This window comes from Bombyx mandarina, chromosome 15 (assembly GCF_030267445.1).
Source record: "Bombyx mandarina strain Sakado chromosome 15, ASM3026744v2".
Taxonomy (NCBI): Eukaryota; Metazoa; Arthropoda; class Insecta; order Lepidoptera; family Bombycidae; genus Bombyx; species Bombyx mandarina.
Genome location: NC_143221.1, coordinates 15529346 through 15554581, shown reverse-complemented (window position 1 = coordinate 15554581; position 25236 = coordinate 15529346). Strand labels below are relative to the sequence as shown.

The window sequence follows — 25236 nt, the reverse complement described above, 5'->3', positions numbered from 1 at the left end:
AATGCTGTTTTTATCACTACGAAAAACAAAAAAACAAGGGCCCCACTTTTGAACCAGCTAATCGAATTCCATTACAAGAGAGCGCAAGCCTTAACGTGGTTTTTTAAAATCACTATTACAAGTTACATTTATCTATATGTCTACCTATTTACGGTCGATATTCAGTGATATATGATAAAACTATGATAAAACGAAGTATACTAGATGAGCCTGCCATTTCGCCCTGCTTGAATTTGGATTGTTTGGCCAAAAAGCCGGAATATCATCACTATTGACCTCTCTCTACCTTTCTCTTGTTTTTAATAAGACATTTGTTGATTTGGCGATTAGAATAAGAATAAGATTGTTTATTACATTGGGGGTCGAAAGGCTTATTATATTAGCATCAAAATTTGAGTTAACTTATTAGCCCAGTCAAAAAAGCATTTCAACTTGCTTAAATTACGAGACAACTGAAAATTGGTTGAGGTCTTCATTTCATTATTACAAATGAGAGTCGAGAACATTAAAAAACTGGCACTAAACACAAAGACGTTTTCGAGATAAGCTCGGAAACATTATTATAGAGACAGGCACTGCTTTTGCATGCTCGTCACATTTTTTTTACCTACCTATGCTAAGAGACTATTTCAGCTACTCCTTGACGTGTAGGTGAGCTCACAGGGCTCTAATCGGGAGTGTTGCTAACACTGGCCCTAGGAAGAGCAGTGCTTCGCAGAATCTACCGACGGGTCGGAAACGCGACCCACTGAGTAGATCTGGCGAGAAACTCAGCAGGCTGTGTCTATGGGTTTGTAGCGTGCAACACTCGGTCGCATTCGGGCGTCATCGGATGCGATCGGAGTTCCCGAACGCGCAGGTGTCCCGTGACGTCATACTGCGAGATTCGCGCGCGTCGATTTAAATTGTAAAACGTATTATAATTTTAGTTTTAATTTGTGTCTTGTAGTGCCTATCGACTTGTTTACTCTTTTTACTTTATAATTGAACATTGTACACATATTATTTTATTGTTATATTGTTGTATTATGTTATATTATTATATTGTTGAATTGGTGTGTTTGACTTTTATGTGTTCGGAGCATAATATCCCGAGAATAACAAACCACAGGTTAATTCACTCGTGGAGCCCTTCGTCGCAAGCGACGGGTTCGCCGAGGACGGTGACCGGTGCTTGTGGTACTTAAAAGCACCGTTAATGAATGGGAAGGTTCCGTAATGACGTGTTTAGGGCGACGTCGACAAGGTGGTCATTTATGGCGGCTACGTCGCAGCACAAATGGGCCGAAAATGACAGGCCAAAAGTACATCAACTACAAGTATGTTAGTCTCTTAACTTTTTGATAATAAAATTAATCTTCAATAAACAAATACACTTCTGTTACATTTTTATAAAAGCGTATAGATTATGGGCAGATAGATTTATAGGAAATCACTTTGATTACGATTAATACGATAGTGACTAGCCTATTCAAACGAGGCCAGAGGATCTTAAATTACAATAATCTGTACGACATAATATCCTACATCACCTGATAATTTTTGATACTTTATCAGAAGAAACGGGTGTTATAACTTATTTATTTATAATATTCAAATATATCTAATTCTATGTACGTGTGTTTCTCACCGAGCTCCTCCTATGTAGGTATGTCTACACTGATGCTTATAAATTTTGTGTATTTTTTTTATTCTCTACCTATTCGCTGGTAGCTTATGAGGCGATTCCGGCTACGCCCAGATGGGTAGGTGAGCTCACGGGCTCAACCTGAAAGAATTTGCTAACACTCCTTTAATCCCATTCTCACGGATCGCTTGGAACCTCTGATTCTGCGGAGGGAATTCAGTTCCCTCTCTATTTTGTACCGTATGTTCCATGGAGAGTGCTCTGAGGAGTTGTTCGAAATGATACCGTCATCTCGTTTTTACCGCCCGCCACCGGAGTAGAGTTCATCCATCCATACTACCTGGAGCCACTGCAGTCATCCACAGCGCATTTCCAAAGGTATTTTTTGCCATCCGGCTAGTTAATGAGCTCCCCTCTATGGTGTTTCCCGAGCGCTATGACATGTCCTTCTTCAAACGAGGCTTGTGGAGAGTATTAGTGGGAGGCAGCGGCTTGGCTCTGCCCCTGCCATTGCTGAAGTTCATGGGCGACGGTAACCACTCACGGTTTCGGTTAGCTTAGCTAACCACGTAACACCACAAGTCAGCATCAACAATCAGTATACGTACTATTACCTAAAATTTATTTGCATTTCGAAGTAATAGATCGTACGAGTTTTTCATTAAAACAATATTCATAATTATAAAATTATCATTTATTAAAAACATTTGTACAATACTTTTAGTATTACTTGAACAATGTTCAGGTTGTCTTATTCAATATAACCTAAAAATATTGATATGCTAAACATGTATTTGTAAAATTAAAAACCTTACAACGTAGTCTTGTATTTTTATTGTTCTCACTATTTTATTCTCGACGTTTATATAATATAAGACCGTCACCACGAAAGTTTTATAATAAGACTAAGCAGTAAAATTAATTTTAAATATATCTTTTAGCATTCAAAAATTAAGGAAACAGAAAATTACCTTAACTCGATTACTTACCAAGATAATCTTGGATGTCCATATAACAGATCGATACATACACATACGTACTTCACAAAATCTCAGTCCTTAAGGCATGCGTACATAAAATATAATTTAAAAGGAATTAAATTCATAATCTTATTTTGATTAATCACGACCCTGTCGATACCTATGAGACAGTTATTTTAAAAGCTTTACGTGCCTATCACCTTTCTTACCGTTTCACTCCTGCCACTGGAATGAACTACGTCTGCGCTAATCATCACATTTCATGGTCCCGATACTATCTGTCTTGACATAGGTTTCTTCAGAAGAGATTTGGAAAGAGTACTTAGAGTTATACAGCGGATTAGCTGGGCCACTAACTTTGAGGATGATAAGCGAAGGCACGAGTATATATCTAATTAAAAAGTATAAATATATATGTACCTACATGTACATATGTATCTAGTGGGCCGTAAGCTTGTATGTCTTCGCAAAACAATAAAATAAATTTGCAAATAATTTACATGGAAAACCAATCGACACATAGCCATATGAATAGCCATATATTATATGATAGTATTTTACAATCAAATGTTTGTGTTAAGAAAACAACCGATTTCCATACCCAAAATAGGCCATTCGCACATACAACCATTTCTTGCTCATAAGGTTTAACAAACTGACGGCCCGTCTAGTGTGAAGTGGTCACCGAAGCCCATAGACATCGGCAACGTAAATGGCGCCACCCACCATCAGACACAAGTTCTAAGTCTCCGTTTTTAAATACAACGGCTGCCCAACCTGTCAAATTGAAACGCATCACTGCTTCACGGCAGAGATAGGCAAGGTGGTGGTACCTACCGATGCGCTCTTACAAAACCTCCTGCCACCAGTAAAAGCTTCATGAAAGTTCTTCCGTATAAAGTAATAACATTAGACCACACTGATTTATTACCTTTATCTCTCTTATCATAGATATTTGAGTGCGTAGCCGGTTGGACCGCATTCGTTATGATAATTATTCGTCATTAATTTAACTTAATCAGTATATTTTATCTTGGTATTTTTTAACGTTGTACATTAATCGTAGGCTCCACTAGATTTTTCTATAAAATATAAGAGAGATAATCTATAAAGAATTATGAGGATAAGAATTTAAGCACATAGTTCTTTATATATATACCTTCCCAAGTACGTTGACCTTTTTAGTGCTGAGCTCATTTTCATATATTTTGGAGAAAGTTCTATAGGATTTATTGAAAAAAGTATTCTATCAAAAACTTTATCTAATTGAAAAAAAAAAAAAATACTAAAATCATAGCTAAATTCACAGAAAAATTTAGTTTTAATGGTTATTTATAAATGTCCGTAAAAATCGATACCTAGTGCCTATAATCAAACTGCGCAATAGTCTGTATTACGACGCTCCGCGCTTTATACGCATTAATAGAGATAACAAATTGCGCAAACCGTCTATAGATTGACTATAGACGGTTTGCGCAATGTGTTAAGAAACCAGTACAATACTTTATCGCCACTTATAAAGTAAACAACACACATTATTTTAAGATTGTATATTTTACTTGAAAGTAGTTTATATCAGGTATGCTTCACTGTTTCTGTTTTTAGAAATATAAAATCTCAACTGTAAATACTAGTAGTAATGTAGTATAGTTTTATTTATCTGTAGATCAAGTAATGAGCTCGCGGTCCTTCTGATGTTAAACTTTTACCAGAGCCCATAGATACCTATCAGCGCAAAAGTCGTCCTTTACGCACCGTTAAATTTTACGATTTTCATTTTTAACGTAGGCACTTCATTAATCCACCATCGTGAAAGAGCTAAAAGGTCAGATATTGAAACCTAACCAGAATGGTAAACGAAAAAACAAAAACAATGACAAATAATATTAGTAATTCCGGTCACTTTAATTAATAACCGACTGAAAATATGCTCACTGATGTATTTGCAGTATGTTGCTACTTTTGCAGTAGTGAGCAGTGTATTCAGAAACTTGGATCCCAGACTTTTAGATTTGTAATTACCGAGTGTGTAATATTAAGTCATAAAAACGTAACAATATCTACCTATTAGGTATTTATTTAAAAAAAACCAAGAAAATTCACTCCGTGGGGACAATTGCACGATTCAGACAAATCGAGCAGCGCCATCTATTGGGGGGAAATCCAAAACTGATAATGTAGATGTGTTTAAGATAATATAGACAGAAATAACTTCACACTGGACGAAACCCTGTCACGCCACAATTCATTTTAATTTATTAGCGCACTATTTATAGCCTATGAGTTTCTCTTTTAAAACATCTTGTTTTAGACACGATGACAATAAGAAAAGAACAATAATGGCTTAATAAAAAAGTATCCTAAATACCTTAAAATTACAATTCCAACAAATTAATTGACGTTATTATTAATACAATTTTATTAATAATGGAAGGCGTGCTTAAAGCTATTGAAGGTTTTCTTTTAAAGATTCAAAGGCAGCGCGCGGAACAATTACCCTCACTCACATCTACGAGATATCTTTATTACTTGATACATAAAAAACGAACATAGAATTCTTATTTTAACGTACAATTTTATTTAATCAAGGACATGAACCATTTTTGCTTTTGTGTGAGTGTGTACTAAAGTAAATTGAATTTTTACTAAAATTATACGGAAGAAGTTAATCTACGCCATCAGTGTGCTTCGCAAGTTCTGTGCAACTTCTCTTCGTTTGCCGCTAGGGGCGCTGTTCCAACTCCATACAATTTCGAGTTAACTTTACGCGACTGAGAAGTTAAAAAACTCACCTTAAGCACACAGTTCTGATGGTATTAACAAAGCCAACACCTTTGAAATACTTTACGTATGATAGATTTGATTTTAGTAAGCATTCGAATTAATAGCTCATAACTCCGGGAGCAATGACCTGACAATAATGCTTTCGAATCTGAAAGGCTCGATGACGGATGTGACAATGTTACTCCGACCTTTATATATTATGTCTCAAACTGGCGACGGCATTCGAGTTAAGTCACGCGCGGTCCCCGGTAATCACTTACCGTCCGGCGACCAGTGACCTAGTCTACCCACTTACGCTAATAAATACAAAAATACAAATTAACAATAAAATACCCGTTATTAAGTTGTATTTGTATTTTTTCTATCAGATGTCATTGACCCACACCCACACAAACGCAAAGTTCTAACTTAGAGTTCGAACATTTTCCCTATAACTGCATAACAAGCTTGCAATTACGTAAAAGTAAATGCACTACAATGATTGTTTATCTATTTTTATTATTAATACGCAATACGTTGAGTAAAAACCTTAATGATCACCTCGGATCATTTGCGTCCGCAAACACGCCCCCTCGGAAGTTCCTTTCCTTCGGGAACTGGAAGGAGTTTCTATACTAAAGGATGAGTTTTTTCCTTTTCGTTTTTCCATTGAGCTGTTTCGGAGCTTTCCGACTTTGGTTTCCTGTGATTCAAAATAGATAAACAGCTATATAGTTAATGCGAACGAATTAATTACAGTTTGATGTTTGAAAGAAGCACTACGTAATGAATGGGGATCCAATAAAAAACAAAAGTCGAATTTGCGCACAGATCGTGTAAAAACGTATCCTTAAGATGATGGAGTTGTTTTTTTAAATATGCAGTCGTGGTAAATTCGACGCCAAGCTAGAATATTTTTATCTGCTACGGGAACCGGAAAGACCCACGTGTCTTATGTCTCATGTACACACATACTTTTAACCCTAAATATCATCATCACCTTGGCTAGATGATATGTGTCTAATATAACTAATAGACTACAGTGCAATACAATGTGTTTGCCCACTGAGTTTCTCGCCGGATCTTGTCGATTCCGATCTGGTAGTAGATTCTGCGAAGAACTGCTCTTGCTGGGGATAGTATTAGCAAATTCTCTCAGGTTGAGCCCGTGAGCTCACCCACCCATCTGGGCTTAGTTGGAATTAGCTCTTAGGCTACCAGCGAAGAGGTAGGTTAGTAAAAAAAAGAATGAGTTTTGGAGCTTTTTTTTTGTATTGCTTTGATGGGTGGACGAGCTCACAGCCCCCCATGTGTAAAGCGATACTGGAGTCGATAGATATCTACAACGTAAACGCGCCACCCACCTTGAGATATAAGTTCTAAAGTCTCACTATAGTTACAACGGCTGCCCCACCCTTCAAACTGAAACGCATTACTGCTTCACGGCAGAAATAGGCAGGGCGGTGGTACCTACCCGCGCGGACTCACAAGATATGCAGATCGTGACGTGTAATGTCATCAACATCACCATCATCTCGGTTCGTGGACAAGAAGAATAATGTTAATGTTACAATAAGTTCATACCAGCATAACGAATAATCTCTGACGAGCCTCTCGCCGTCCGCCATGGTCTGCGGCATGGATCTGCCCATGGTCTCCGGCAGCACGACGCCGACACCGCTGCCGGCCAGAGCTATCACGCTCAGGATAACTAGCGGCAGCAGGGTCCAGACACGTTCCTATCGCAAACACAAATACTATTGATGGCTTGTGAGACCCACTCGGTGCTGTTTTTTTTTGCCTTTTTATTGCTTAGATTGGTGGACGAGCTCACAGTCCACCTGGTGTTAAGTGGTTACTGGAGCCCATAGATATCTACAACGTAAATGCGCCACCCATCTTGAGACATAAGTTTTAAGGTCTCAAGTATAGTTACAACGGCTGCCCTACCCTTCAAACCGAAACGCATTACTGCTTCACGGCAGAGGCGATGGTAGCTACCCGTGCGGACTCACAAGAGGTCCTACCATCAGTACGATAAATTTTCATAATTAATAATAAATTAAATGTTTCTGCAGCAAAGCGGGAGCGGGTCGCTAGTGTTTATATATGTGCAGAGTCAAACTCACCGAATAGACAATAAAAGGTGAAAGCACTATAGCGACGTAGCCGCTCATGTGCAGAACTGAGGACCCTGACGCCCTGACGCCCGTGGGCAGCAGTTCCGTGACCCACTGGACCGCAGCGTTGTACGACATGTTGATGAAGAACCGCGCCATTACCGCCAATGCAGCTTGGGCGATGCCTAAAAGAAAATAGAAAAAAAACACTAACTATTACACATTAATTACAGGATTTTTTTCTGGGGAGGTAGACGAGCAGATGGTTCGATACTGTTCGGGCAAGACCGCGCCACGGATCTCTTTTTTTAGCTAGGCTGGTAGCCTTGAGAGGCCATTTCAGCGTAACCCTAACAAGTAGGTGAGCTCACGGGGCTCAATCCTGACGATGTTGCTAAGACCAACCCTTTTTTAAGGGATTTTATGACCTGGTAACTAAGACCTTTAGGTCAGGTCTTATTTTAATTTATATTCTTATTTTTATGAAAAATGGTAATATGAAGTGAAATGAAATGAAGTTGATCAATATGAAACATGGCATGGCACGAAATGAAATGAGATGAGATGATATGAGATGAAATATAATCTCAGTAAAATGGTGGTCATTTACTGGACTTGGTGACTTTTTCAGTGGACTTTTTGGAAGATTCCGAGAAGCTAGCTCAGCGGTTTTGTTTCATTTTCCCACATTTGTGCACTTTCACAGATTTCACATATATTAAACAGTTAATAAGCCACCGTTATTACACATTTAAACCTGAAGAAACACTAAATAGACAAAATAAATAAAATCGCACAACTTCGCTCCTCGCGTTCCCGCCAAAAAGTCCGACTAACCCTAACAAGAGCAGTGTTTCGCAGAATCTACAACCAGACCGGATACGCGACCCACAGAGAAGATCCGGCGAATAACTCAGTGGGCTGTGTCTGAGGGTAAAACCACGGGTCACCTCTAGTATTAATTGCAAAGAAAAGAACACAAGATGAAAATGTAAAACTAGCTACAAATATTTCTAGCAAAATCAACACCAATCCAAATCCTTTTTCATCTTTTTTTTTATTGCTTAGAAGGGTAGACGATGTCACAGCCCACCTGGTGTTAAGTGGTTACTGGAGCCCATAGACATCTACAACGTAAAGGCGCCACCCACCTCGAGATATAAGTTCTAAGGTCTCAGTATAGTTACAACGGCTACCCTACCCTTCAAACCGAAACGCATTACTGTTTCACGGTAGAAATAGGCGGGGTGGTGGTACCTACGCGTGCGGACTTACAAGTGGTCCTACCACCAGTACATTTTTCATCTTATTGTCGTGTAGCATCTTACCTTTGGGAACAAAAATCGCGATCAGTATCAAGAGCCCGGATATTCCCATAGGACCGCACGTCAGAACTCTACGTCCCCATCTGAAAATTTAAAACAAACAATTTATCATGTTGTGGTAAGTAACAAAAATGAGTCAAGCTTCAATAGCTGATTATGTCTTGATACATTATGGATAATGAGACGAACACAAACAATTTCCCTCATCGTAAACCAGTATGATACGGCTAAAATGGACATAAGACAGAACTAACAATTTAGTTTTATTTTATTTTATTGCCCTTGTAGGCAGATAGGCCCACCTGATGGTGAGTGGTTACCGTCGCCCATGGACTTCAGCAATGCCAGGGGCAGGGCCAAGCCGCTGCCGCTGTCTTATTTTAAATCGAGCTCACGCCTCACATGGTGTTGCGTGGTAAACTGTAGACATATTAAAATGTCGTCACCCAGCTTGAGACATGTCACTTAACACTTGACACCTGCTCAGAGAAACAGCTCACCTGTCAAGTAGAAGTGCTACAAACGTAACTGAAGGGATCTCCGTAGCCGACGTAAATGTGAATGTTATGAAGAAGTCCAGGCCGAATGCGTCGGACAGCCGCACCAGACCATCGAATATCACCGCACACACCATGTAGACGACTACCATCAGAATCATGGTGATGCGGAGCGGGCCGTTCTTGAATAATATTATCAGGGACTCTCTCTCTTGCTTGGTTTGACGCGCCGATACCTAAGAAAAAGGCCGCTTCGTCAATACTTTCTGTTTTGAAGTTGAGGGCATAAAAAGGTGCACAGCTTTTAAGAGTAAAATAAAATATTTATTTAGCGTAGGGTCAGTTCTTCAACCTCCCCTCCCACCACTTAGTTAATTCTAAACACCAGTGTAGGTATAGTAGAATGTACCCCAATAATGTTGCAGTGAAATATCACTAGACAAGCAAACAAACAAGACTAAACTGCACATTTCTTTGACTCTGAAGTCAATTTTTTTACTCTTCAAATTGGAACGCATTACTGCTTTGCAGGGAAAATAAACAGAATTGTAATATCTACCCGTGTTGTATTCACAACCCATTGTTAATATCGAGGATTTTCTTGTAAGTCGTAAGGTTTTGTTTTTTAACCGTTAAAGTCATGATCACGGGCAAGTACGTATTTCCTTAGAAAAGTTATGACGTGATGTCTGTGCACTCCACTACGTAGCTCCAGGTGGTCCGGGAGCTCGTTGACCCATCAGAACAATAACAACCACTGTGTGTATGTACAAAATTCATAACAGAACTCACAACAAAATCGTCCATGACATCGTCAGGTATCTTAGTGCCGTTGACACGTTCGAATGTCTTTAGTATCTCAACAGCTTTGTTCACTCGGCCCCTTGTTAGTAGCCATCTGAAAAGTAACAAGATTGTTGCCTAACTTTGATTTATAATTACAGTTTAGTATCGTCCTGATTGTTTCTGCTATGATCCAGTCCTTGAAGATTGGTGGTTGTGACTTCAATCATACGTATTAATTTCCGCTGGTGGTAAGACCTCTTGTGAGTCCGCACGGGTAGGTACCACCACCCCGCCTATTTATGCCGTGAAGCAGTAATGCGTTTTTCGGTTTGAAGGGTGGGGCAGCTGTTGTAACTATACTGAAATCTTAGAACTTATGTCTCAAGTTTGGTGGCGCATTTACAGTGTAGATGTCTAAGGGCTCCAGTAACCACTTAACACTAGGTGGGCTGTAAGCTCGTCCACCCATCTAAGCAATAAAAAAAGGCTGCGTAATTCACATTAAAACTATTTTAAAGTATTCACCTCGCACTCTCGGGGACGACGAAAGGCACGAAGAGGACTATCAGCATTGGCAGCGACGTCAGCCAGAGCAGCTTCCTCCAGTCACCCATCCATAGAGCCAGCCAGGGTAACGTCAGGCAACCAGTTCCGAAGTACAAGGCTATCGACATATTCGCCACCCAAGTACGATGCCGGGGACCGACGTATTCTAGTACTGGAGTTTGAGGTTTATGTAAAGGTGCGTCCTCCGTCAAAAGATAATTTGGGCACAAGTATATTATTATAGCTCCTTAAGAAAACAAGTTGTTACATTAGCAAAATTCATTGTTTGAAAAAATATATATAATAGTCTTCGGTCTGGAATGTTCGTTAATGAATTCTCGAAGCGAGTTTGCAGCCTAAGATAAATTTGATTATTGGGATTTTCTAAAACAAGTCTAAGAGATTGTAGAAGACATTTGTGTACAAAATAATCATTTTTAATCAAGTAATTGAAATCAAATGATAATGAAACGTAACACGTGTGTTGATGGAAAATTGGGCTAATTAAGTTTTGAGAGGACCTTAAAATCATTAATGGTGTTGATATAAAATTATTCGTCATATACATATAGACGTTATTATTCAAATTAGTGTTTTTTCTCTTTTCACTTTGTTCACGACCGTATATCTTTTATAAAAGATAGTCAACACGTGGACATCATAGAAATAATTATACAATGTATTATACTCATATTGCTTACATATGACGCGCCCATTTAAATTAAATAATCTAATTTCAATAGAACAATTTCCTATTTGGTGTAACATTTTTAGTATTTGACTGAGAGTTTAAGACATAAATTACACTTCGCACAAATGGACCTTTTGCTTATTATATAAAGTTTTAGACTGTTGTAGTTTTTTTGTTTATTTACCTAAAATATATATCATCATGAATGCGTTGTCGAAGGACATTCCGACTAAAAATCTGCACGCTATGAAGTCCCACAATCCACTTGTGAATATCGTTGCTATACCTCCAATGCTGCCGACTAGATTCGAACCTAAAATATAAAAAGTAAAATATTTTCAATATATCTACACCCACTTAAATCTGGCGACTGATTTTTTTAGTATCTCGGCTGATAATTACAATAACGATTACAAATTACAAAATTACAATTACAAAACGAACGCTACACGAACGATACACGAATTACAAAAACTATTAATTATGAATGACAAAGAGCATCAGCCCAGATTATTCTAGAATACACCGGTCATAGTAAGTTTTAAGTTACCTATCAGTGCTGGAACTCTTCCGAAGTTGTCGGCGATCCATCCAAACAAAAGACCCCCGACAAATGAACCAGCAAAAAATATGGCTTGAGCTGTAGGTGCATATCCGGACTTCTCACACACCCATCCTCTCTGGTGAATAAACAAGAATCAAAATATGAGGCAAAGAGAAAACCTTGTCCCCCTCTTTCGGTCAACCGATTTCCTTTTTCTGTTCAGCATCTAGTTTATTATTACTATTAACGAGTTTTGGTGTTGTCAGCATATTATTCAATGGTCAGTTTTCTTTCGTTAAGTCAATGACAAAAGTTAAGAGAAATTCTATTATGTAAAATTAATCTAAATTTTGAGTGATTATTATCGAACTTCGATCATTATATATTTATTTTACATAATATATTTACACCGTCGAATTAGACTTTGAATTGAGGAACATTGACAATAATTTTAGTCAAATTGTGACCCGTACATAAGTTTATTAAGACCCGAATTATGTGATGAGCTCACGGGACAGCATGATGTCCAAGTCTTTGAGACAATGTCGTTCTATAAGCAAACAAAATCGAAATCAAATACCTACTTCGCTAACTACAGTATGATAAGGTATATCAGTCAGCTCAAAATCCCACCCGTTCTCGCAGGGCACCGTCGGTGTCCCAGGGTCAGGTGGCGTGAGGGTCTCCAGTACTCTGGTCCAATTCGTCTTGTACGTGCTGCATCGGTCCCAGTCACCGGTGACCGCGCCCGGAGCCGACAGATTACGTCTGTAATTGGCCACTACCCTTAAAGTCGTATTGTCCAAAGTATCCCTTATTCTTTTCGAAAAAAATAAATTCGAATTGAGGATTTATTGGGTGTGCATTTTTGTCATTCTGTCAGAGCAGCTACATAATAACTAAAGTAAAATTTAGGTAACTAAATAATATTTATTAGATTTTGAGAAATGAGAATATTTAGAATAGTAATTTAGATATGATAATATTTATTATTTATTAGAATATTATTAGAACTTCAGGAAGGAACCTTCGTCAAAAGCACTCGTGAAATATTCATGAGATGCAGTCGAACGTAAGGTATAGCGATTATATTAGTAGGCACATGCTTGCTTGGAGTTTCAATGAAAGATCGAATCCGGAACGAGGTGATCCGACAGAGGACCAAAGTTATAGACATAGGACAGCGAATTAGTAAGCTGAAGTGGCAACGGGCTGGCCATATTAGCCGGACAACCGATAACCGTCGGGGTAAACGCGTTCTTGAGTGGAGACCGCGAATTGGCAACCGCAGTGCAGGACACCCTCAGGCTCGGTGGAGTAATGATCTGTGCAGCGTGGCCGTTAGGAGCTGAGAGAAGCCGAGGATCGTGCTCAGTGATGAGCAATTGGAGAGGCCTATGTCCACCAGTGGACTGCTAAAGGCTAATGATGATTAGTAGGCACGCACATCGCGGTAGAAATAGACAGGGCCTAATAATACTCCTCTCACTAGCCCTTCTAGGTGAATCTACAAAAATTGATGTCTGCCGTGTTTTGAACCCGGAAATATTCGAATCACTGAATCACTGAACACGAATCCAGCGGGCGTCTCATCGTTTAAGGCACGAACGCACCATTGATTCGTGCGAGTTTAAAACCAAATTTCCTATCATATTGTGTAAGATTCTTGATCAGAAGTGTTTGTCGCTGGTTCTCGACTATTACTGATTAGATAGACAGATATAAAGATCGTTGGCGATTAGATTGTCTAGCCGACTATTTCGCAATAAAATCGTCACGGAAACGGCTGCGTTCTTTCCCACATCGTGTTCCTTTAATCGTTTTTCACAGTCTTTTCACAAATAAACGAATCGGGTTTTTGCGCATCTAAATTACCACTAGTCTTCTATCTATCTTCTAGTATATGTGACCACATTCAAACTTCAAAAACGACTATGTTGGGAAAATGACTGATAGCGCAAATCCTGTCATCTTTAGACGTGAGGCTGAAATCTCAATAGCATTGTATACGGATTTGCCCCCTTTTTTTTTAAGGGCGCTATTTCGGCTTCTTCGGACGGATATGCGAGCATGGAGCGGGTTGCGTCTATGGGTTAAGTTGTTCGGGACCGATACTTGGAATGCCTAAAAGTACCGAGAGTCGATCGAGAGGATCCGAAATGACATGCTTAGAGCAACGATGGCTATGCACATCTGGTTTGGGCATGTAGTTAGAGGCGGCCATGAAAAGAAGGTTGATTTGTCGTTTATACCTAAACGATTTATTACGTTGCGACTAAAATGGGGCTTACTTGTGCGGGCTCACTCACGAAAAGGGCTACAAAGGTTCCGTCTTTTTGTATTATTGATGAGTTTAATTTCATTACAGGCATTTCATTACATGTTGTTGACTGATTTGTTAGTGCAGTAGTTATGGCCTGACTATACTGTCCGAAAATCGCGGTTTCGATACTCACATCGGGCATACATTCGTGTGTTGAACAAGTTTTCTTATGCTTTGCCTGGGTTTTAAATATCCAAATGTGTATTATATCAAGTTAAACATATATAAGTATGTAAATCAGTCTTTGATTCCCATGGTACGGGGGAACTTAGTTTGGAGATGATCGTGTTTCATTTGTCCCAAATTCCGGACTATCTTCACTTATTCGTAGTAGAGCGTATTGTTAGTCGAACCTATCTATTTCTGCCACGAAGCAGTCATGCGTTTCGGATTGAAGGGTGGGACAGTCATTCTTCTTCTTCTTCTCGCCCTTATCCCATTATGTGGGGCTGGCGTAGCATGTAGTCTTTTTCTATTCAGGCCTATCATACGTCACCTTTGCACTCACACCCTTCTCACCCATACCCTCTTCCACACAAGCTATCCAATAACGTCCAAGTTTTTTTGGACGCCCTCTCCTCAAATTAAGGACGGGGCAGCCATTGCAGAACACAATTGAAACTTCTTCGCACGTTTAGAGTTGTGTGGGGGCATTCAATATGTGATGTCTATAAGATCCTGTAATCACGCAATAGTAAGACCAAACGAGCCGTGTGCTCATTCGTCTACGAAATAAAATAAATAAAGCATTCGATTAGTGAGAGAGTTTGCTAAAAATGAGGGTTCAATTCGTTCGTCTATAACCGAAGACATACCTCAACTCCATATCCAAGTGCTGGAGCTCGGGAACGCTGCACCAGTGCCTCTGGGGGGTCGCAGCTATGAACATCTGGACGAAGTAGATATACGCGAAAAATAGTCCAAACGGCATCATCGCCAAGAACAGCAGTTTCTGGTAGCGACCCATGTCGCCGACGTGTGACAGAATGTTCTCCAGAGCGTCGGCGTCGCCATTTTGATTCTTGTTTAGCTGTTCCTTCGCGTCCTGAAAAAGTATGATGGTTAGTATTTTCTTAAGAGATCGAGACACGAAAACTGTCAAGTATTCAAATCTTCGTAATTGATCACCTGTTTATGCTAATCCAATAACATTACACATAGACGATGTCGTCAAAATAGAACAAAGGTAAAATCGATTAAGGAAAAATATAATTTTTCACGGCGGGAATGGAACCCTGGAGTCTCCGCTCACTAGTCTTGCTGGCGACCTAGTGAGTTATATGACCGGTTGCAAATTACTCATTGATAATTTTATAATACGCACGAAACATTCCTAGCTCGTTTTTATCGAAAGTTTTTGACTTTGTACAATTACTTCGTATCAAAAGCGAATTATCGTATAATATCAAAATTGTATTTTCAAATTTTTCGCAAGTTTCATACGATTTTAGCGTAGAAGACACAAATTACAAGACGTTTTAAACTCGCCTTTAATTTTTTTATTTTGTAAAGCTTAGCTCAGCCACGCTGTGCTGTTAGGTGTTTTCAAATATCACGACTTCCATATTTTAATCGGATTTTATTCTCAAATTTCATGTGTGTTTTTGCGCAGAACTCTAATTTAATTTGCCAAAATAAAATTATCAAGCTACTCTTTCTAATGTCAAAGTTCCGACAAAATGGGTACCTACAGCCATCACAGAGATCAGTGAGAATAGACAAACAAAAAATTGCGGTTAATACTCTTTTTTTTATATTTTATTATTCATTATTTATGACCAATTGTTTATAGACACGGCATTAAATATTATCCGATTTAAAGAACTGTATCGATTTATTACAATATACAACATTTCAGACACCAAACACAACATCACAAATGTGGTGTTAACTTGAGTAACTGAGCCTAACCGAGGACACTGTATTTAATTTGGCAATTATGATCACTATTCTAATTAGTAATGATGGTTATGTAAATCGTTAACTCAAATAAATTACGTGTAAACGACACTAACCAAATTTTGTTTATTTTGTGTAGAATAAAATTTAATACAGTTATAGAGGTACAGTTTTTCATTATATTTAGTTATAAATCCATATACATATGTGTATCTACAAAATCTAAGGTAAAAAAATTATCTAAACCAGTACTGGCACCGGTAATTAAAATCGAATTTAGATCGATGGGCAAACACGAATTTACTGAATTAAGAAAAAATACTTGTTTTAGCGTTGTAACTCACTTCTTTTTGTTATTGCCCTTGTAGGCAGCCGAGCATACGACCCACCTGATGGTGAGTGGTTACCGTCGCCCATGGACTTCAGCAATGCCAGGGGCAGAGCCAAACCGCTACCTACCGCTTAGTACTCTCCACGAGCCTCGTTTGAAGAAGGACATTTTATAGCGCTCGGAAAACACCGTGGAGGGGAGCTCATTCCATATCCGGATGGTACGTGGCAAAAAAGACCTCTGCAAAACGCACTGTGGATGACCGCTATGGCTCCAGGTAGTATGGATGAACTCTACTCCGGTGGCGGGCGGTGCGATGGTAAATACGAGATGCCGGTATCATCTCGAACAATTCCTCAGAGCACTCCCCATGGAACATACGGTACAAAATACAGAGGTAACCGAAGTCCCTCCGCAGACCCAGAGGTTCCAAGCGATCCGTGAGAATGGGATTATCGACAATCCGAATATTAACAATATATGAAGAGATCTTGTCCAATTCAGACTTCTGCCGAGTCCTGCTTGGATTGCCGATACAAGTCCTACTCCTCTCCATATTCTTTAATACGGCTAGAAGTCAAACAGTCAGGTCAATCGTAAAATTATAAGTTAAACTTAACATGTGTCAGCCCTGTTTGAATGAATAGTAAAGACCCCACGCTTACGTTCGTTATCAAATTAATTGCTTTGAAAAATAGTTTAGTTCTTTTTTACATTGATAATGTAATCACTAGTGTGATACGTCAGGTCTATAGCAAATGTTGCAAGTAATATATTTTATTCAATGAACCGATATTATTAATAAACAATATGACTTTGAAAAATGTTTTTTTTTACATTGATAACGTAATCACTAGTGTGATACGTCAGGTCTACTATAGCACATGTTTTAAATAATATGTTTTATTCAATGAAACCAAGTTATTAAATAAAATTATGAATAGAATGATTTTTTTTATTTAATAAATAAACTAATATTTCTATAAACGGAAGATCTTTTGTATTAGTCATTGTACTTAAAAAAATGTGGGTATCATTTTTTTTATAGCACAAAACGAGTTGAAGACCACAGATCCGTTGAGGAATCCGGTAAGATCTCAGAGACTCCAAAGCGTAAATTCCAAAGCGAGATCTCACACGAAACCCTCGTCTCAATGCTATTTATAATATTACGTCACTCACATTCTTCAAGGAAACACAGGTTCGTCAGTTACTGGACTCTGGTACCTATCCGTGCGGGCTCCAATACGCTTTATTTGTAAACTGAAATTATGCAGCTTTAAACATCAAACATTATAGTTGTTGTTAGGCCGAAAAAGTCCACATCGAGGGTTGAAAGGCTATAATATGATTTGAGCGACATTTTTTACAAAAGTCATATAAGCACAAATCATTTTCTCAGTCCACGCTCATTTATCACAACACAACACTATGGGATTCCGTAACCCGAGCTAAGAGCTCGTTCAAGCCAAGTGGACTGTTCTCCTAAACTCTTTTACGTCAATAAAATATCAGCACTAATATATTTTATTATTACACTAGCTGACCCGGCAGACTTCGTAGTGCCTCAATCGATAAATAAAACACCTAAACTTTTGTATAAAATAAACTTAAAACAAACAAACATTTTCATATTTATTTAAAACCTAATATTTATTTAAAACTTTTAAAACCTTCTCTGGACGTTCGCAAATCATTCAAGACCAAAATTAGCCAAATCGGTCCAGCCAGAGTCTATCGTGGACTTGACGTTCGCGAGCTCGTCCGTCGCACAGCGCATCCTGGGCTGGGGCGTGGTGGTGGGGGCGGAATCGTTGTCGGATCACCGGTATATCCGGTTCGATCTTTCCGCTCCCGCGCCGACGCCGGCCGCAGGCGCTCGCGGGGTTAACCCCCCGCGGAGTGCGTCCCGATCATTCCCTAGGTGGGCATTGAAGCTCCTGAAGAAGGAGCTCCTGGTGGAGGCCTCTATAGTGGCGGCGTGGACGCCCATGCGTCCACACCCTTTTGACGTGGAGGCTGAGGCCGAATGGTTCCGCGGCGCGATGCACCGCATATGCGATGCCTCGATGCCCCGGGTCGGCCCTCGGCGTTGTGGACGGCGGCAGTCGCCCTGGTGGTCGCCCGAAAGGGCGAGCCGCCGGTGCGCTAGACACCGCCGTCGCCGCCACTTGCGGCGCGACGGCCCCGTCGCGTTCGCGGAGGAGGAGACCCGGCTGCACGGCGAATATCGTGCTGCGAAGGACGCCCTGCGGCTGGCCATCAGGCGGGCCAAGGAGCAGAACATGGAGAGACTCTTGGAGGCGCTCGAAGCGGATCCATGGGGGAGCCCGTATAGGCTGGTGCGCGGCAAACTGCGCCCGTGGGCCCCCCCTTTGACTGAGCGACTTCAGCCTCAACAGCTGCGGGACATCGTTTCGGCGTTGTTCCCGCAGGAGCGGGAGGGTTTTGTTCCCCCTGCTATGGGTGAGCCGTCGGACGCCATCGACGGCGAAGCCCCTGCTGAGGTGCCCCGTATCACTGGGGCAGAGCTCCGTGTGGCCGTTGTCAGGTTGACTGCAAAGGACACGGCCCTCGGCCCGGACGGAGTCCATGGCCGGGTGCTGGCCTTGGCCCTCGATGCCCTGGGGGACCGGCTCCTGGAGCTATTTAATGGTTGCCTGGAGTCGGGACGGTTTCCGTTGCTCTGGCGGACGGGCAGACTTGTGTTGTTGAGAAAGGAGGGGCGCCCGGTGGATACAGCCGCCGGGTATCGTCCTATCGTACTGCTGGACGAGGCGGGAAAATTGCTGGAGCGTATTCTGGCTGCCCGCATCGTTCAGCACCTGGTCGGGGTTGGACCTGACCTGTCGGCGGAGCAGTTCGGCTTCCGGGAGGGCCGTTCGACCGTGGATGCGATACTTCGCGTGCGGGCCCTCTCGGACGAGGCTGTCTCACGGGGTGGGGTGGCGCTGGCGGTGTCTCTTGACATCGCCAACGCATTTAACACCCTGCCCTGGTCTGTGATAGGGGGGGCACTGGAGAGGCATGGAGTGCCCCTCTACCTCCGCCGGCTAGTTGGCTCCTATTTGGAGGCCAGGTCGGTCGAATGTACCGGGTACGGTGGGACCCTTCACCGTTTTCCGGTCGTGCGTGGTGTTCCACAGGGGTCGGTTCTCGGACCCCTCTTGTGGAACATCGGGTACGACTGGGTGCTGAGGGGTGCCCTCCTCCCGGGCCTCCGTGTTATTTGTTACGCGGACGACACTTTGGTCGTGGCCCGGGGGGATGATTATAGAGAGTCTGCCCGTCTCGCCACAGCGGGAGTGGCCCTCGTCGTCGGGAGGATAAAGAGACTGGGCCTCGACGTGGCGCTCAGTAAATCCGAGGCCTTGTGGTTTCACGGGCCGCGGAGAGCGCCACCTGTCGACGCCCACATCGTGGTTGGGGGCGTCCGGATAGGGGTCGGGGTGCAGTTAAGGTACCTCGGCCTCGTGTTGGACGGCCGGTGGGCTTTTCGTGCTCACTTTGCGGAGCTGGTCCCCCGGTTAATGAGGACGGCCGGTTCTTTGAACCGACTGCTCCCAAATATCGGGGGGCCGGATCAGGTTGTACGCCGCCTCTACGCTGGGGTGGTGCGATCGATGGCCCTGTACGGTGCGCCTGTATGGACTGAGCCGCGCAATCGGGCTACTATGGCTCGGTTCCTGCGCCGGCCGCAGCGCACCGTTGCTATCAGGGTCATCCGTGGATATCGCACCGTCTCATTCGAGGCGGCGTGTGTGTTGGCGGGGACGCCGCCATGGGAGTTGGAGGCGGAGTCGCTCGCTGCCGACTATCGGTGGCGCAGTGAGCTTCGTGCTCTGGGCGTGGCGCGTCCCTCCAAAAGTGAGCTGCGGGCGCGGAAGGCCCATTCTCGGCGGTCCGTGCTCGAATCGTGGTCGAGGCGGTTGGCCAACCCCACGTGGGGTCTACGGACCGTCGAGGCGGTTTACCCAGTGTTTTATGACTGGGTGAATCGTGGCCGAGGACGCCTCACCTTCCGTCTGGTGCAGGTGCTGACTGGGCACGGATGCTTCGGAAAGTACCTGCACCGGATAGGAGCTGAGCCGACGACGAGGTGCCACCATTGTGGACACGACCTGGACACGGCGGAGCATACGCTCGCTGTCTGCCCCGCATGGGAGGTGCAGCGCCGTGTCCTTGTCGCAAAGATAGGACCAGACTTGTCGCTGCCTGGCGTCGTGGCGTCGATGCTTGGCGGCGACGAGTCTTGGAAGGCTATGCTCGACTTCTGCGAGTACACCATCTCGCAGAAGGAGGCGGCGGGGCGAGTGAGGCAAAGCTCTCCTCACTACGCAGAAACCCGACGCCGCCGAGCAGGGGGTCGGGACCGGGGTCCCGTCCGTAACCCGGCCCCCTGAGGGCTTCGGGCTCCACCCGCTTTGTGCGGGGAGCAACCTAGGCGTGGGGCGGCGTGGTAGGTCGCGTTCCCCCGACCGCTCCGGGGGAAGGTGTAGCGCGGCGCTATCAATCGGGCTCTTGGCCCGTCGACCGAGGGAACCGGCGGTCGTGTTGCTGGCGGCCGCCGGTCCGGCGTCTGGGGGACGGCGGGATGGATGTAATGTGCACTGCGTAAACCCTGTCCCGCCGTCTCAATAGCTCCGACTGGGTTCCCACCCGGTCCGGGGTAGGGCGCCGGCTGTGAGCGGCAGGAGTTTTTAGTGAGGTTCGACTCCCACATACCCCACCTGCTGTGCGGGTGGGGATCCGGCGATTTTCTCCTGTGGAAAAAAAAAAAAAAAAAAAATAATCGGTCCAGCCGTTCTCGAGTTTTAGCGAGACTAACGAACAGCAATTCATTTTATATATATAGACTAGCGACCCGCCCTCGCTTCGCTTCGGAAACATTAAAACACACATGAAACCAAAAAAATAAATAAAAAATAAAATAAAAAAAAAGTAGCCTATGTTCATCAGGGACAATGTCGGCTTCTAATGGAAAAAGAATTTTTCAAATCGGTCCAGTAGTTTCGCTACTGGACCGATTTGCTACTGTTAAAGCTACAAAAATCGCAAGCAATAATCGCAAAAATCTTTACTTAAAGTAAAAAGTTTATTAGAAGATTTCTAATTTTGCCTACGGTCACGTCGTTCGAGTGCACAGCTAAATTTATAGTACGTCTATAGATTATCTTCTTTCATAAAGATGACATGGAATTGTGTGACATTTTCATGTCCATTAAATTCTGTTCACACGGAAACGATAATTCTTAATCGTGAGACGATTGTCGCCGGTCTGGAAGGACGACTATCGCGAATGCTTTCCTGATCTAGCTTTTTCTATTCTTTCACCAATCCTATTATCGAGATAGTAAATTCCTTTCACGCAAATAGTCTTTTGGCGTTTGTCCGGCGAGAACCAGAAAATTAACGGGTGCCGAAACATCATTCCTTAATTTAAAGGCGACATCGCATGCGAAATGCCTCTCTGCCCATTTATATTCTGAGATTTATCTGTGATGACCCTAATATATACTATGTTTTATTATTATCGATGAACCACGCCTAATTCTCAACAACCCAGATTGGCAAAGGTTAAACAAAATATATTATTTTCGAGGCTTCGGATAAATACTTGGCACCTAGCTAATATAGATCATAGTTTAAATGATACTTTGGAATAACAGAAATTAAATAGTCATATTATAACCTAAAAAAATCGGAACCTGCTTTTCGATTAGCCTCATTCTGTTGTTATTAAGCTATTGTTAGATATTTTTGTGAAAATGCTACTGATACCGCATTGAAAAGGATATATGATGTTATAAACCAAGCTATTAGATAGAGCAAAAGGTAAAGTTTACTTGGAATAATTTAGGAATGACATTTTCTAAAATGTTGATAGAAAAAACAAAGTTTGAACAAAGCGAGTTACAACGGGTGTGATACCTAAAATACATACATTAAATAATTTGTAAAAAAAACCTCCGATGACTATCAAACCATACTTTCAAAGCTTATCTTTAGGGTATTCAACTAACAATAATCAAACATCAAATGTATATGTCTATGTGTGTATGTGTGTATATATATATGTTTCAATTGATTGATACACCGCGTGTAATTCGTTTCCAAATGATTATTTTCCACCTGATGGTTGTTTGGAAGAGATCGCTCTTAGGGATAAGACCGCCAATTGTACTTTTTTTTGTATTTAACTAGCGATCTGCCCTCGCTTCGCTTCGGAAATTGTAATTTATTATTGATTTCTCCACTATTTAATGGATGTTATTATACATACAAACCTTCCTTTACAATCACTCTATCCTTTAAAAAAACCGAGTCAAAATCTGTTGCGTAGTTTTAAAGATTTAATAGGGACAGACAGATATAGGGACAGAGAAAGCGACTTTGTTTTAAACTATGTAGTGATGTTTCGCATTGTTTTTTTATGTACAATAAAGAATACTTTCTCTCTCTCTCTACTTTTTAAATATTTGTACTGGTCACTTTTAAAAATCAAATTTGACTTTGGCAAAGAAAAGGATAATATTATGATATATAAACTCATTTCTTTGACCACGACCTTCATAATTAGGCATATCAATATTTCGATTACGTTATTACACAATTACACATTTTACAATAAGACAACCACTCGGGAGCTATCTTTGATATTTTGAAAACATTATCGTCAATTACGATGGTTGTATCTCAGTTATTCAATTAAGCAGACAATAATATAAATTAAAACAAAACCAACCTCATTTAAAATATCCATGCTGGCCATTTTGAAAAAGTAAACTTATTTCACTTTTAAAAAACGAATAATCCAACTGACTATTGATTTGGTTCGCGCCTTTTCTGCGTTTCACAGTAAACTGATTTAACATGAGGTTCGAACGAACTTATATTTAGTTTGTACAAGATACGGTTATCTCGAATTGAGTTTGTACCGCCAAACGTAACATGAACCGACTTGAGTGACACAAGTACAATAAATGCAGGCCTGATGAAAATGGGCTGTTTAAAAATGGTCAGTCGGGTCATTTCTACGGAATCTAATGCTAGTGGCCAAAGTCGTGCGTGACTTACAATCAAGAGAACCCGGGTTTAAATTCGGAGATTATGTTTACATTTTAATGCAGTCCTAAAATTGTGTACGTAAAGTGTTTTCACTGTTTTTAACATGATTATTATATTTATTGTACCTTTATTAGTATGTAATCGAATGCTTAACATCCGAATCCCTTGCAATTATGCGTGTGTATTAAAGATTGATGACTATACAATATCTTTATCGTTTTGGTCTGAAATCCAAACCCATTTAATTACCCAGTTAATTAAGAGGCTCTGTGCAGTCCAACGTTGTTTTTTAGATGCCGCCATTGCTTGGGGACAAGAAAGGGCAATAAAAATGAAAAAAATGATAAAAAAATAGTAAATGGTTTTATTATTATATGTATTTCCTTACAGTCTGAACAGTGCAAGTATGAATAACGCCGTCATCGCGTGGAAGGTGTGATGGTGATACAGACTTACTTCCGCTTTTTAGCTAATTAAATGTAGTATATGAATATTTTCGAAGATGAGTGGAGATGAGTTGTTATAATGTACACTGCTAGTTAAATTTTATTAAAAAAAAACTATTGTTTCCTTGTATGTTTCTTAATGCGATCTTAAACGATTTGTCTGATTGTAAATTAAAAAAATAAGGAGAAAATCTTGTATTATTTATCGCTCCAATGTCGATTGCGGGCGATGACACGTATATGACTGCACAGGTGTTTCTATTTATCAAATCGCAATCTTTATCATTTCCAGATGGATCGCGTCACTGAGGGCTAACATCGACTATTCAACAAGGAGAACTATATTACCATAGAATAACTCGTGAACTAGGAACACGCTGTACCACCAGCAATCGATCTTGGGCAAGCTGTAGCTAGGTGCGTACGATATAAGCCCGCAAGAGTCCGCCACATCCTGCCAATTTCTACTACAAAACACCGATTCGTTCGAAGCTATCTACAGTACAATGCAATAACTATAATTAAAACTATTTTATCAAATACAGTATTCAAATGTCGCCGAATTAAACTTTAGTCATAAAGTACTCGTATAGAAAACCGAGAATCAATATAATGACAATAAAAAAACGTCAAAATTAAACTGTAAAAGTGATTTTATTTATGTAATATATTAAAGTATCCTTCTCTATATGTCTCAGTCTTTATATGTGTATGGGCTACAGGTATGGATGAGCAATTTTTTTTTTTAAGTTTTTTTTTTTTTTTTTAACATTTCAAAATCTCAACGTCATGAGCTTTGCCTCCTTATTACGGTCTGCTGGAAGGGATTTGGTTTTGATATAAACAGTAATACCATTGTATAACTTTTAGCTATTGTATAATGATTCTCAATGTGTGCCAAAATTTATTGAATGGTTGTGGCGGATTATAGGTGTCAGTCTATGCCTACAGTCACTGGCATACTGGCGTACTGTGTATTAATATAGTCTATGGCAGAGAGAAAGAAAGCCCGCCAAAACGAAAAGACGTAAAAAGTCAATTCTTAATTTAATTATAATAAAAATGTAGATGAATAAATTGTTAATTGCATAATGATTGGGTTGTTTAGCCAAGCCTCGGCATGTACGTTGTACGTCGACATACCCAAATAATTATTGTGACAAGGTATTGTAATTCACGTTACCATATTCTGATGATATTTATGTTAAAGTTTCGAGGGTTCCGGTTGAGGCGTCCTATCGACTTAGTTATAGTAATTGTCATTCTAATAAATGAAGCCACTCATGTGTT

The 25236-nt window shown here is 41.1% G+C and overlaps 1 protein-coding gene across 2 annotated transcripts in view; it reads right to left on the bottom strand.

Moving 5' to 3' along the window:
• Positions 1-2299: 2299 nt before the first annotated feature.
• Positions 2300-25236, bottom strand: part of LOC114250307 (carcinine transporter) — a 46287-nt gene continuing 23350 nt past the window's right edge. Inside the window, exons 1-12 of one of the 2 annotated variants that reach the window (XM_089732788.1) lie at positions 23178-23309; positions 15018-15247; positions 12464-12647; positions 11886-12015; positions 11520-11648; positions 10624-10816; positions 10105-10210; positions 9316-9548; positions 8819-8898; positions 7500-7675; positions 6955-7109; positions 2300-6073 (exon numbers count right to left, since the gene is read on the bottom strand). In XM_089732788.1, coding sequence (XP_089588914.1) covers positions 6001-6073; positions 6955-7109; positions 7500-7675; positions 8819-8898; positions 9316-9548; positions 10105-10210; positions 10624-10816; positions 11520-11648; positions 11886-12015; positions 12464-12647; positions 15018-15247; positions 23178-23204 — 1716 coding nt within the window. In that variant the 5' untranslated portion in view covers positions 23205-23309 and the 3' untranslated portion in view covers positions 2300-6000. Of the gene's footprint in view, positions 6074-6954; positions 7110-7499; positions 7676-8818; positions 8899-9315; positions 9549-10104; positions 10211-10623; positions 10817-11519; positions 11649-11885; positions 12016-12463; positions 12648-15017; positions 15248-23177; positions 23310-25236 lie in introns of those variants that run through there. The other variant, XM_089732789.1, reaches the window with a different exon arrangement.